The sequence below is a fragment of the Melanerpes formicivorus genome, unplaced genomic scaffold, assembly GCF_026170545.1.
Source record: "Melanerpes formicivorus ecotype bairdi unplaced genomic scaffold, bMelFor1.0.p_v2 SCAF_14, whole genome shotgun sequence".
In the NCBI taxonomy this organism is placed as follows: domain Eukaryota; kingdom Metazoa; phylum Chordata; class Aves; order Piciformes; family Picidae; genus Melanerpes; species Melanerpes formicivorus.
The window spans coordinates 3,786,409-3,801,421 of NW_027142366.1; the positions used below are offsets into that span (position 1 = coordinate 3,786,409).

The window sequence follows — 15,013 nt, forward strand, 5'->3', positions numbered from 1 at the left end:
AGAAACACGTGGGGAAGTAACTCTGCCTGTATCCTTACTTGGCCAGAAAAATCAATATGCTTAATTCAGTAATGTTGGACAAACAAGATTCATAAGGTTACTCTGAAGAGCAAGCATTCTTCAATCATTAAATTAATAAAAAAAAAAAAGGAGGAGAAGAAGAAAATAACTTCCTATGTCCTTCCCAGTAAAGGACAGCGCATTAAAATCAGGTCCTTGCAACCCAGCTGCAGCTTTTGCACTACCTTGCATTGGCCACACACTCCAGCATGACTTCACTGCTCCCAGCTACAACACTGGCATTCTGTGGAGGGATGACAATGACGGGAGCCACGGTGTCAGACGGGTCCACGGCACCTGCATGGGTAGAAAGAAACCTCGTGAGGACTCGTTACATCTGTGAACAGCGAGGACTGACACGCTCCGGGTAAAGGAGCTTGTCAAGCAACACAGCTGCAAGCTTCACTCTTCAACCTCACCACAGATTTTAATCTCCTCATTAAGGGGGGATCTTCAGCAAGACCATTGGCAGTGGCTTTCATTATGCTGTACAAACACGCTGTTTCAATACACCCAGCGTGGTATCATTCAGAACACAGAGCACAGGAGAAGTACTCCCAGGTGGAGTGCAGGGGCCGCTCTCAAAGAGAGAGCAAATAAATTAAGCATCCTAAAGGTTTTCTATTGTTGAGCACTTTTATTTTTATCAAACACTTGCTGACTTATATTTTTTAAGACCTTTTCATGTTTTGTTTAATCTTACCACTTCCATACCATTTCAAAAGAGTCTGCCAATACTCATGTTAGTTCTTTAAAAAGATTTTACACACTGGGGAACAAATATAAAATTAACAAAGCAGCATATCACAGCAACTTCAATCCCTCCTTCTTATCAGGCAAGTAAATAACCCAAATCTGCTACTCTTTTGTGAGGCATCATACTGTAAATAATTTAGCTTATGCAACAGTCAGCAGACACTTAAAAAAAAATGGTAAAAAGGCTGCTTGTAAATTTTCTCTGTATACATTTAGTAAGTGAATTAAAATACCCATGTATTCATAGGTACTTTGCTTCAAGCAACTCATTTGGGAAAGAAAAATTAGCCTTTTTTTTTTTTTAGCTTGAATAACAGAGTAATAACATTTTCTAAAGATACAGAATCCAATAAACAAATTATAGGGAAAAGTAATGAAAATAAAACTAAACTGATGGAAGAGCAAACCAGTTCATCAAGTGTTTTCTGCACAGGAAGCTTACTCATGCCCTTTAAGCAGAATGGGAAGCTGGCAAATGGAAGGCATGAACCTTGTTTCATAGTTTCATAGTTTCATTCAGGGTTGGAAGGGACCACACGGATCATCTAGTTCCAACCCCCCTGCCATGGGCAGGGACACCCCACACTAGATCAGGCTGGACAGAGCCTCATCCAGCCTGCTCTTAAACACCTCCAGGGACAGCGCCCCAACCACCTCCCTGGACAACCCATTCCAGGGCTTCACCACTCTCATGGTGAAGAATTTCCTCCTCACCTCCAGCCTGAATCTCCCCACCTCCAGCTTCATTCCATTCCCCCTAGTCCTGTCACTACCTGAGATCCTGAGAAGTCCTTCCCCAGCCTTCCTGTAGGCCCCCTTCAGATACTGGAAGGCCACAATTAGGTCACCTCGGAGCCTTCTCTTCTGCAGACTGAACAGCCCCAACTCCTTCAGTCTGTCCTCATAGGAGAGGTGCTCCAGCCCTCTGATCATCCTTGTGGCCCTTCTCTGGACACGCTCCAGCACCTCCACATCCCTCTTGTAATAGGGGCTCCAGAACTGGACACAGTACTCCAGGTGGGGTCTCACCAGGGCTGAGTAAAGGGGGAGGATCACCTCCCTCGACCTGTTAGCCATACTTCTGATGCAGCCCAGGATCTGATTGGCTTTGCAGGCTGCAAGTGCACATTGAGAGCTCATGTTGAGCTTTTTGTCCACCAGCACCCCCAAGTCTCTCTCCTCAGGGCTACTTTCCAGCCAATTGACATTCTCTTATAAGATAATTCCCTAAAGACTACTAAGTGGGTAGAAAATTCCTTGCTTTTCTCATGTCAGGCATGTCAAAAGCCGTTTGACATTTGATTTCGCTTGGATAGATGAATGTTTTGGTAATGGAGCTTAGAATGTTCACAAGGTTAGCAGATTTCTGAATTAATGAATGACATAATTTTTACCTTTTGATGTTTTATTTTTTGCAATGGATAGCAAATCTTGCACTCTGGGAGATGAAAGCATGTAGTACAGTTTTAAGAATACCACCCACACATCTGAACAAATTCAAGCACCCAAGTACCTGAGGAAGGCGTGAGCACATAGTTATTTATTTCCATAAATATGCTCTGTTGACCTGACAGAGTATCTGTAAGCAGCTCACATGGGATCTCAAAACCCCATGACTTTAGTACATTTTACCTCCACTCGACAATATTCCTAGAAATGTGATGCTCTCAGGTAGAAAAAATCTATTTTCTACACAAGATTTCCATGGTGATCTGCTAGGTATTCATGGCAGCAATTTTACAGACAGCAATTGGAAGAAATACAGAAAACAAGTGGGGATCAGATTAGTAGCTTGTTGCTGATGAGAAGAAATAACCTCAGCGTGATTATTCTGCACAAGTTGAGGTTTGCAACAGTAAATGCTAAAAAGATCAACAAACAAGTTACTATTTTGGCAATAAGTAATCATTCCTTATCTGTATCTGGAGAAGAGGAAAAGCTCTTGTTTGATTTATCAGCATCCCTGAAGAATAACTTAACCTGACTCAAACCAGCTGATGAAGAGGAGCTGCCATTGTTGTGAGTTCAAAGAGTTCACCAAATGCAAACAGCTCTTGGTGCAGACAGAAGATAAACAGGGGAAAGAAAAGTGTGTGTGACTCTGCAGACAACCAGGGAAACAAATGACTTCTTGGACTTTCTCACTGACCTTACCAAGAACCTAAACAAAGTACATGCTGCTTTTCGTTTTGTAGCATCTCTGGAACAACTCTATTAATCAGACACGCTGAAACAGCAGAGCAAGGTGTTGATAAAGATTTTAAGCAAATGAAGTAATACTGATGTGATACAGAGAATGGTTAACACCATGGTGGTGTTAGGTCGATGGTTGGATTCCAGCTCAGAGGTCTTCTCCAACCAGACCACGTCTATGATTTTAAGTAATATAACTCAAGTAATATATCTATATATTTAAGGGCCACAAAGCTGGTGAGGGGTTTAGAGCACAAGCCCTATGAGGAGAGGCTGAGGGAGCTGGGGTTGCTTAGCCTGGAGAAGAGGAGGCTCAGGGGAGACCTTATTGCTCTCTACAACTACCTGAAGGGAGGTTGTAGCCAGGTGGGGGTTGGTCTCTTCTCCTAGGCAACCAGCACCAGAACAAGAGGACACAGTCTCAAGCTGCACCAGGGCAGGTATAGGATGGATGTTAGGAAGAAATTCTTCCCAGAAAGAGAGATTGGCCATTGAAATGTGCTGCCCAGGGAGGTGGTGGAGGTATTTAGGAAGAGACTGGATGGGGCACTTGGTGCCATGGTTTAGTTGGTTAGATGGTGTTGGATGACAGGTTGGACATGACAATCTTAAAGGTCTTTTCCAACCTGGTTCATTCTGTTCTATTCTACAAAGGTCAGCTGCAGATGTCACAAGCATACCTAGAAAAAAACCTCCAGCCTTTCAAAGCATTACCTAAACAGCACACAGAGAGCATAAATATTCCTATTTCATATTCAGAGACATTTTTATCTTTGCAGCTCAAGGATACCACTTGCCACAATTCACTCTGGTCCCAACCCTGCCAAACAAAACTTAGCAGGGATATGCCCATGGCTCCTTTTGCAGGGGGTAATGTATAGCTTTTTGTTTTGTGCCTGCTCAAAACATCAAATAAGAAATTAAGTTTTACTTTAGAATAAAAATCTCACTAGGGTTGTAGTGTGGGAGCTGTGTGTTCCTCCCACCTTTTTGGAACTTCACCCTTCTCTAAGCCATCCACAGGTTGGAATATCAGAGTAGTCTCCTAACCTAGATAAAGAGGAACACTGTGATTTTGTTTTGATGATGTGACACAACAAATCAGACTTCAGTCAGGCTGTGGAAGGTAGAGAGTTATTTCAAACAATCAGATAATGAAAAACTACCCAGACTTTCCAAGTTTCTTATCCTACCTGTCAATAAAGCCACTCCATCCTTCTCCTACCTCCTAATGCACTACACTGACATGATTTCACTTGACTGGTGCTACACTAAAATACAATGCAGAGTGTCATTGTTAGTAAACAGCCATTTCCTTTGAAAATCCTCTGTAGAAAACAATTGAATTTTTTCATCTTTTTCACTGTTCCTTTTTTTTTCAGTTCATTTCATCCTAGTTTTCTAGGTCTCTGCTGTTTCCTTCTGGCTTTTCATCACCTCTCCCTCAAGCAGCTTCTCTGCATTCACCTCTGGCCATTAACCCTCCCTGCCATCCCCTGGTCAGATGTTTCACATTATTTAAGAACTGCTCCCATGTATCCTTTATTTTAATGATTAAGCTTCAGTTTTGCTTGAAGGAAATATTTATTACAGACACTGAAATGGGAGAGCAATACAAATGCATACAACAGCACAGACACAGAGTGGTGGGTTAGCTATTAGGGGGGAATCCTTCACACCAATAGTCTATCTTTTTTCTGCAGGGAATTTGCAGGAAGCAACAGAGACAAGTCTGAACAGTGCTGAAGAAAGTGTCAGAGGTGTGCTTTTAGCCTGATGCTACTCCTTAACTGAGAACTGGACAGAAGGAATGCCTCCCCCTCTACTCAGCCCTGGTGAGACCCCACCTGGAGTACTGTGTCCAGTTCTGGAGCCCCTATTACAAGAGGGATGTGGAGGTGCTGGACCGTGTCCAGAGAAGGGCCACAAGGATGATCAGAGGGCTGGAGCACCTCTCCTGTGAGGACAGACTGAAGGAGTTGGGGCTGTTCAGTCTGCAGAAGAGAAGGCTCCGAGGTGACCTCATTGTGACCTTCCAGTATCTGAAGGGGGCCTACAGGAAGGCTGGGGAAGGACTTCTCAGGATCTCAGGTAGTGACAGGACTAGGGGGAATGGAATGAAGCTGGAGGTGGGGAGATTCAGGCTAGATGTGAGGAGGAGGTTCTTCACCATGAGAGTGGTGAAACCCTGGAATGGGTTGTCAAGGGAGGTGGTTGAGGCCCCATACCCTGGAGGTGTTTAAGAGCAGGCTGGATGAGGCTGTGTCCAGCCTGATCTAGTGTGGGGTGTCCCTGCCCATGGCAGGGGAGTTGGAACTGGATGATCCGTCTGGTCCCTTCCAACCCTGAATGAAACTATGAAAGAAGCAAGAGTCCTAATTCAGGGTCTTTTCCCCAAAAGGAGCACTCTGTCTTAATCATTACCAATATCTACTAGGGCCCAGTAACTGAAGTGCCTTCAGGATCAGCCCCAAACAACTTTTGAGGCTTGGCTATCACAGTACCAAAGGCTCTGACTCATGAGGGGAGGGTGCCTATCTTGGAGCTGTTGCAATGGTTGCCATTCTAGGCTGGTCATAAAGAAGCTGAGGAACTGCTTTCGATTTACCACTCAAAATGCTAAGATAAATTGTCATCAATATTAACTATTCCATATTAGAGATTTCAAATAAAGGAGGAAAAAAGGAAACAAAATAGAGAAAAATTAAGATGAAAAAGAAGGGGAAAAAAAGGAAAAAAAAAGAGAGAGAGAAAGAGAAAATGGAAAAGGAGATCTGGGGGTTTTCTGTTCCTCTAAACTAAGCTCCTCCAGATTCTGGAATACAAGAATATGGCAACATTGCACTAAGGAGAGTGTGCTCTTGTGCCAGGCAAGCAGCACCAGAACAAGAGGACACAGCCTCAAGCTGCACCAGGGGAGGTTTAGGCTGGATGTTAGGAAGAAATTCTTCATATAGGGAGTGATTTGCCATTGGAATGGGCTGCCCAGCAAGGTGGTGGAGTCACCATCACTGAAGGTGTTTAGGAAGAGACTTGATGGGGTGCTTGGTGCCATGGTTTAGTTGATTAGATAGCGTTGGATGATGGGTTGGACACTATGATCTCGAAGGTCTCTTCCAACCTGGTTTATTCTATTCTGTTGACTGCTTGTCACTCCTACTCTCAGTGTTGGTTACTATTGCAATTACTTCTCAACACTCTTTTTCCCCCCCATGAAGGAATCCCACAGCAATAAGTACACAAAAATGGATTTACTTCTTCACATCATGAAATTTGTCTATAGGAGAGAAACACTTCACAGAAAAGATCACCAGTACACTGCCCTCCAGCTAATGGAATGCTTTAACAGACTTTGGAAACCATTTATAAGTTGTCCTGGGAGTAACAGATTAGAACAGCTTCACCAGAAACTTTCTACAGACTTTCAGACTTGTCCAGGATGCAGAAATGCCTTTGCAATTATTATGCAGGCTATGTGGAAAGCTTCACCTTACCAAATTATGAATATCTATATTAGAAAAAAAGGGGAAAAAAAAAAAAAAGAAAATAAGTAGGCTGGGAGATAAGAATCCAATACAAACAGCAGAAATATTACATATAAATAGTTCAACATTATGGCATCAGCAATGTGCAATCTCTGCCTGTGTAACGTGCAATATGAGGAAAGAGGAGAAATGACAATCACACAGCAGCTCAGGATTGCTCGAGGGAAATAAAAGAACAGGGCTTACAAATACAAACTATCTAATGGAATATATTTCACCTTTTCAAGGTGTAGTCTGCAGATGCTTTGGATTATCAGTCCATAATGGATTAATGGCCTTTCCCCTTCCCAGTAAAAGAGCAAGGAAATCATTCTGCCCCTGTACTCAGCACTGGTTAGCCCGTATCTTGAGTAATGTGTTCAGTTCAGTTCACCTCAGTTCAGGAAAGATGTTGACTTGCTGGAACATGTCCAGAGAAGGGAAAAAAACTGGGGAGGGCTCTGGATCATAGCCCTATGAGGAGAGGCTGAGGGAGTTGGAGTTGCTTAGCCTGGAGAAGAAGAGGCTCAGGGGAAACCTTATTGCTGTCTACAACTACCTGAAGGGAGATTGTAGCCAGGTGGGTGATGGTCTCTTCTCCCAGGCAAGCAGCAACAGAACAAGAGGCACAGTCTCAAGCTGTGCCAGGATTGAGGTGAGGAGAAAGTTCTTCACAGAAAGAGTAATTGGCCATTGGAATGTGCTGCCCAGGGAGGTGCTGGAGTCACCATCCCTGCAGGTGTTTAGGAAGAGCCTGGATGGGATGCTTAGTGCCATGGTTTAGTTGATTAGATGGTGTTGGATGATGGGTTGGACTTGATGATCTCAAAGGTCTTTTCCAACCTGGTTTATATTCTATCCTATTCTATACAGGAAAGGAATTGGATTCTGATCAATCACAGATTAATTTCCCTTCCCTTTGAAGTAAAAGATGCACAACAGGAATTGGAGCCTGATCATCAGACCAGCAAACTGACAACCACCTGCAGGCACAGGACAGAAGCATTATGCAAATAATGAGGAAAAAAATAGAAATTATTTCTCAATCATAAAACTCTGTCCTAAAACACAGCTTGTCTATTTGCTTGCAATTTATTGGAGTGCTTATTGACAGGTTATAGAGGAAAAAGCATCAAGATAATAAAAGTTTCTGTTTCATTTCCCCCCTTTTGTTCTAGAAAGGACTATACTTATTTCCAAGAAAAGGGAAATTTGTGATCTCACTGGATGCTGCTCTGCACTGAGCAGGTCTCTGCTCACATTCTAACACAAAGGAAAACAACAAGAGACTTTCCTGTGAGGATTCTTGGTCACTTCTGTGTAGTTTGATGAAAGATATTAAAACTCCAGATGGAGTTTCTCTGAGTGAAAAGTATGTAACTGAGTATTTATAACATAATTAGTGGTCTAATGGCCCAGAGTTGGGTGTGTGAAGAATGGTGACTTTTCAGTATGTGAGGATATCTTCAGACTCCTCACCCATGTATGTATCAACATGATTTCTGACCTTGAACCTTTGAGAAACCAGACCCTAAACTCAAAGAAGGAAATAAGCAGCAACATAAAAACCTTAGCTTTGAGGATCAAAATTGCAGGGGAAATGGCTTAGCTGTCTGATTCAGTGACAGCAAGTGAACTTGCAGATACAGTCCTCACCTTGATTCAGGAATCAGACATGATGACATATGAATAAAACACCAGATAATGTTTACAAAACACAATACAAGGAAAACAAGAGAATGATCCAGGTCTCTTAGATTTATTGACTCAACACAGTCTTGTCAGTGTGACTAAGCTTCATGCACATCACACCAAACACAATTTGTGTTGGAGAGGAAAGGGAGAGGGAAAAATAAAGAGAAAGCAAGAAAAACAGGGAATTGTTTGAATGATTGCATCCAAAGGGTAATGGCCAATGGCTCAATGTCCAGATGGGGATGAGTGGCAAGTGGTGTACCTCAAGAGTCTGTACTGGGACCAGTGCTGCTCAGTATCTTCATCAATGATATCGACAGCAAGATCAGGTGCACCTTCAGCAAATTTGCAGATGATACCATGCTTAGTAATATGGTTGATAAGTCTGAAGGATGGGTTGCCATCCAGAGGAACATGGACTGGAGAGGTGGGTTGAGGAGAATCTCATGAGGTTTAATATGGCAAAGGGCAGGGTCCTGCACCTAGGTCAGGGCAATCCTAGATATACAGGCTGGGGGGGTGATGACTTTGGGAGTAGCCCTGCAGAAATGGACTTGAGGTTGCTGGTAGATGAGAAGCTGGACATGAGCCAGCAGCATGCATTTGCAGCCCAGAAGGCCAGTGGCATCATAGGCTGAGTGGTGATTTGGCCACTTTGCTGTGGTAAGACCTCACCTGGAGTACCATGTCCAGATCTGGAGCTCTCAACACAGGAAGGACATGGACCTGATGGAGTAGGTCCAGAGGAGGGCCACAAAGATGATCAGAGGGTTGGAACATCTGTTACGAGGACAGGCTGAGGGAGCTGGGGCTGTTCATCCTGGAGAAGAGAAGGCTCTGGGGAGACCTAATAGTGGCCTTTCACTACCTGAAGGATGCCTGCAGGAAGGCTGGAAAGGGACTGTTTCCAAAATGACAGGATGAGGGGCAGTGGTTTGACATTGGAGAAGAGCAGCTTTAGGCTGGATGTTAGGAACAAGTTCTTTATCATGAAGGTGGTGGAAAGTTTCCTAGAGCTCTGTTACTCAACATGTTAAAAAAAACCCCAACCCTTCTAATTTCCACCTTAAACATATTCATGGCCAGTGTACCCCATTTGTTCTTCTGCCAAAGCTGTCCTTTAGCTTTAATAGTTGTTTTCTCCCTCTGTGATGTTTATGTCCTAAAGTATTTATAGGAAACAATCATACTCCTTCACAGTCTTAATTTTACTTAGCTAAACAAGCCAAACCTGTCTTGCCTGACAAGTTTGAAAGGATCCACTGAAATATATACAAAAAAAAAAAAGAATAAGGGCAGGGGTTAAAAAGAAAAAAAGAGGGAAAAAAAAGGCCAGCATCACACTCTAAATGTTTCCACATGTTTAAATAAATAACAGCCATTTTTTTCTAACAGCTTTTCCCCTCCCTCCCCCCTTCTTTCAGGCCTTTCACACAGCCTGCAAGAGCTGCTAGTTTTATCCCTAGGGAAAGATTAATGGAGAACTCAACTCTATCCACAAGATGACTTATACCCTTTTCTGTGCAGATACTACAGGAAAGAGGAGCTTTATCTATTTTATTAGATAAAATAGCCTACAACACAGGTTGAGAAGCTTCTGAAACTTTCTAGAGAGTTTTTAGGGTTTCTTCCTGGCTCTAATGAGACACAGAGACCTGAACACAGTTGATTTTCAAAGAGAAAATGCATTTCCGTAAAGCACAGCTACACACTGCTGGTACAACACTGCAGTGCCCATGGAGAGGAACCACCAGTGGGATGGCTCATTGTGAGACAGTCTCTCCAGCTTGTCTCTCATCAGTTCTGCTCCAGAGACTGGGACAAACGTGGGAAATTTGCCTGGTTTTTTTCCCTGATGTTGCCCTTTTTCTACAGGACATTAAGTGCAGGTGACCCAGAAACTGCTATTTAGGGTGAGTCCTTCACAAAGACTTGTTCCTCCTCTTTTGGCTCCCTGAGGTCTACAAAGCCACATCATAATTTTAGGACTACCTCAGAAATAAATTCCTAGCATTGTCCTGTGTCATAAGGAAATTAAGTCACTGCTTAGTTACACAGCTCCCTGTGACAATTCAGCAGCTAAATTCAGAAGCAGAGCAGATTTCTGCTCCAACACTGAAAAATCCCTTCTCACAACTCCTTGTGCAAAAAGAGCAATTTGGAAGTTCAGTCTCTGTCACTGACCTGACCTTCCCCATGCACAGTGAGGGGTTCCTTTCTGCCTAGAAACTTATCATCCAGCACATCATTAGAGCTTTTATCATGAAAAAAAAAAATATATAGCCTCAAGCTATTCTTGCTAAAGAACACTCAGGTGGCTTTTCAATTCACCAGATAGCTTTAATATCAGCTATATAAGTGGATAGAGTGTGTAATCTTATTCAACAGCAGTTAAAAGGGGGGGGGGGGGGAAATATCCATGGTCTACCAGTGGAATCTATTAGCCTCAGAGTCATCTTCAAAGTGATGTGAGATACAACAGGTAGAGCAGCCCACTGCAGGCATCTGGCAGAGCAAGCAATGCCTCTGCAGCCAACATCCAGAACTTGAGGAATTTTAGCAGTGTCATCCAAAACATGCTTGTGTTTAAAAGGATTTTAAAATAACTCATCAGTGGAAATTATTTTTAAGAGGTTGTATATTTTTATGAGGTGCTTTAGTGCATCCTTTTAAATAGAAACAGGCATTTAGGGGGAGGAATCAGGTTTGAGTGATTTGGCAGCATCTGCATGGATTTCTGCAGCAGACAGCAAGACTTCTTTTCTCCTGAGGACAAAAAAATCAAACTTTTAACATCTTGAAGCCTTGGTGCTTCATGTATCTGGATATTTGCTGCTTGCTTTCTTAATAAAGGTAAATTAAGTTAGCAAACCACACATCAGGAGTTGCACATTAAACAAACTAGAACTGTCAGTTAATCATAATGTCCAGAAAAGGAAAATTCAGGGGGGAGACAGGAGCTGAGAGAAGAGATGAAGAAGTAAAGTTGAGCTGGGGACATGGCTGCGATACAGGAATCGGAACTGCTGCTATTTCAGAGGCTGCAACTCTCACCAGCAGATTCTGCTTTACTGCCAAGCAGCAGGAAAGAAAGAGAAATGGGAGGCAACAAAATGCTGCCCTCTATTTTCAAATGTTTCTTCGCATGTGGCTTCATTTTCATTCTATAAATGCATTCTTAACTGCTTGCTTTAGTACAAATCACACAATTGACAATCTAGTTGCTGCTTGTCCTACTTGTGACAAGTTTAAACACTCTTCTACTTAGAACTGAAAGAGTGATAACAAGAAAAAAAAAATAAGAGAGAAAGAAGAAAAGATTGGAAAAAACCAAGAACATTCTCATCTATCCCTCTCTGGAGTTAAAGAAAAGCATCTGCAGTGACTTCAAGAGTTTATTTTCTGAGAACAGTAATTGAAGCACTATTTTCACAGGGAAGATTTAAGATTAAATATGCTCTGTAGAGCATAAAACAAATCAGTGCAATTGATCACATGCGAGTTGCTAAGATCTGTTTGTTTGTAGCATTGTTTGGAATGAGGCTGACGCTGTGGTGCAGTGCATGGGAAGCAGACAGCGGTACTCCTGTATACTGATGATCTGACAAACAGTCCTGATAAAGCTATAATTAATGCTAAATTTCAGTGAGGCTCCAAGTTTACAAAATGTTGGAGTTTTCTAGCAGCTGGATACAGAATTCACCAGGTTGGAAAAGACCTTTGAGATCATCAAGTCCAACTTAGCACCCAACACCGTCTAATCAACTAAACCATGGCACCAAGTGCCCCATCAAGTCTCTTCCTAAACACCTCCAGTGACAGTGACTCCACCACCTCCCTGGGCAGCACATTCCAATAGCAAATCTCTCTCTCTGTGAAGAATTTCTTCCCAACATCCAGCCTAAACCTCCCCTGGTGCAGCTTGAGAGTGTGTACTCTCCTCCTGTCACTGGTTGCCTGGGAGAAGAGACCAACCCACACCTGGCTACAGCCACCAGCTTAGATTCAGGAGAACGCTATCAGATGCCTGTCAAACACATGAAAATAGTAATTATTATTGGATTTTGGACATTTCCTTGGCCTGAATATCTACTGCACCTGGCTGCTTGTTTAAAAATCCTTTAGCTTCCTGAAAGGTTAAAGATTTAAGCCTGCCCTCACCGAGAAGGAGAAAAAGACGAGTCTGGAAGTGTTCCACAGTTGATGTGTCCTTCACAATAAAAGGAAGGACTTTTGTGTCGCAGACATTTGGTGCCAGTAAATGTGCACAGGCCACCAAATCGGCCACTATTATCTAAGAAGTGTACACAAGAGACACACAGTTAGAGCCATGCAAGTACATTTCTGCAGTTATGGGATAAGCAGGGTCTTGCTGAAAGCTTTCTCCAGAAAATCCACTCTAAGAAAAAGGATTAAAATAAGCAACATAAAAATCATCATTTGAACTATGAAAAAAAAACAAAACCTAACAAACAATCAACCAAACCAAAAACCTCAACCCAGATTTGAAAACCTCCACTCAGATCCTATATGCTACAGGCATGGAATAATTTATAAAGGCTTAAAGGACAGCGCTTCTACACATCTATAACATTGAACTAAATAGGCAATTTTGGTCTTTGTTGCTGAATTCAAACTAAGATGTAGACACTGAGCAGCATTCTAAGCTCAAGGTCAGCTCTTGCTGCATTCTATTTATGTATATATATGAGAAACATGTTTTGGAATCCAGATTGCTACCTTGGTCCCAAAGGTCTGCTGTTTCCAAGTCTTCACATAAAGAGAGCAGATCTGAAAAACAAGATACCCCACAGCCTTCTTCCAACAGCTAACTCAACCAAACATATGGAATGACTTGTCAAAATAATATTTTGAGAAATAGGTTATCAGGGGCCTCAGGTCCGCTCCATATGGTCTAAAGTTCTCCATCTCCCTGACCATATCATGCTGCTTTTCCCACGTTGTTCTGTGAAGAGATACAACCCTTAATAAAAGCAGAGTTGTTTAGGTCACAGAGATCCAGAAGCAAGTAAAGTTTCATTTATATATTTAGAGTACTGTAAAGTAAAGAAGCGAGCCAAAACAACTCGCACAGCAGAGCTCAGAATCCAAAGAAATATTTTTCTATCAAAAGAAAGAATTGTACTTCCTCTTTATAGCACAGATGTTCTTCTAAATAAAGTGCAGCTTTCCCTTTGCAGCCTTTGTGATTATCAATCTTTGGTTATTTTATAATATAAGGTTGCCTCAGACCTCAGCAGGGAGAAAAATACACATTGCTGTATTTCCTCTGCAGCAAGAACAAAACAACTGTGAAAGCAAAGAATGTTCCAAAAGAGCAAACAATAACCCAGCTAAAGAAAGTCTACAAACTTAGTCATTCAAAAATAATTCCACAGATGGATAAGCATTTAATTTTCTGAAGTGAGAATAAACCAGCATCTCTCTTCTCTGGGAGATGGAATGGGTTTTTGTATCTGCCTATTTATACACAGTACATAAATGCTCGCTCAGAGAATGCTGCAAGTACTGTAAAAGAAATCTAAGGGGAAGTTATTACTCAAGACTCTTTGTTAGTATTTCTGCAGTATGGGTACTGTCAGCATTGTTAAAAATAAATTGTTAGTTGTACCTTACTTGGCTGCTACAGATGCTGTTTGCACTAATGTACTTATGATTTCCTATCTGTTGCTCCCAGATAAGAGAGGAGTTTAAGAGTATGATGTCTCCTCAATCTTGCATTGACTTCTTCCCCTCTCAGAAAAGGGCTGGGTCACTGTTTTCAGCTGTATGGATGGTAAACAGCCTCTACTGCACATGATAAGGACTCATTGCTTAGATAGTGCAAAGCAGGAGCTTATTTCCACAGGGTGCTCGTTTCCCAGCTCCTCCCAAACTTTGCCTTCGTGCTGCTGCTCATTTGAAGTTTCTATCATAATAGGACTCTTGGATGTCACAGCAGAATTACAGTTAATAGGGAAAATTAGGGAGAATAAATGAAAGCCAAAAAATGAGAAAATGGCCCATTAGGAAATGTAGCACTCTGTAAGATGTGAATTTTGTAGAGATACAAGTGGCATCCGTTCGGTTTTGTTTTAAAAAGGAATAAATTCACCCCTAGGTTTAGGAACATGCTGTCACTTTCCAAAATGTCCTTGGGTTATCCATTTGAAATTAATTGGCAATGTGTGATTAGGCAGAACACAACAACACTGCTTAGATTTAATCAACCCATTTTAGTCAGATTTGCCCCGAAAATAACACTTAACAATAGGATTCTTCTATCTGGATGGTAATGAGCTGTGTTAGTGCAGAACTATCAAATGTCAAAGCAACTAAAGCACCAAGAAAATGTTGCAGCATCCACTTGACAACAAAATACTGTTGCTTGCTTTCTCCCATACATATACAATCTCCTAAAACTCCTTACACAGAATGAAGAAGGATTAATCACTCCACTTATATACACACACATGGAATGTGTTTAGAAACAGATCGAAACTACACTAAGCAGCAAAAACAAAACTGGAAACCAGGATGGGAAGATCCAGCCTCTGGAACCTGAATTCTGTGGGGGATGCCTGTTAGCCCACAACACAGAGCTAGCTTTGCCTTGTTCTGCTTTATGACTTCTGTCCAGCTTTTTGATGGTGGCATTAGTTGTTCAAACAGTGCATCCAGACCTGTCTTCAGTGAGGGGAAAACAGTAAATGAATAAATCTGATGCAACACCAAAAGCTAGCACCGGCCTATACACAGGCTACTGAAAACACCTCACAGAGAGT

General features: G+C 42.1%; 1 protein-coding gene across 3 annotated transcripts in view; it reads right to left on the reverse strand.

Moving 5' to 3' along the window:
* Positions 1–15,013, reverse strand: part of SDK1 (sidekick cell adhesion molecule 1) — a 465,152-nt gene that overhangs the window by 175,494 nt on the left and 274,645 nt on the right. For all 3 annotated transcript variants that reach the window (XM_068146644.1, XM_068146645.1, XM_068146643.1), the window contains exon 7: positions 246–357. In XM_068146644.1, the coding sequence (XP_068002745.1) occupies positions 246–357 (112 nt within the window). The remainder of the gene's footprint in view (positions 1–245; positions 358–15,013) is intronic.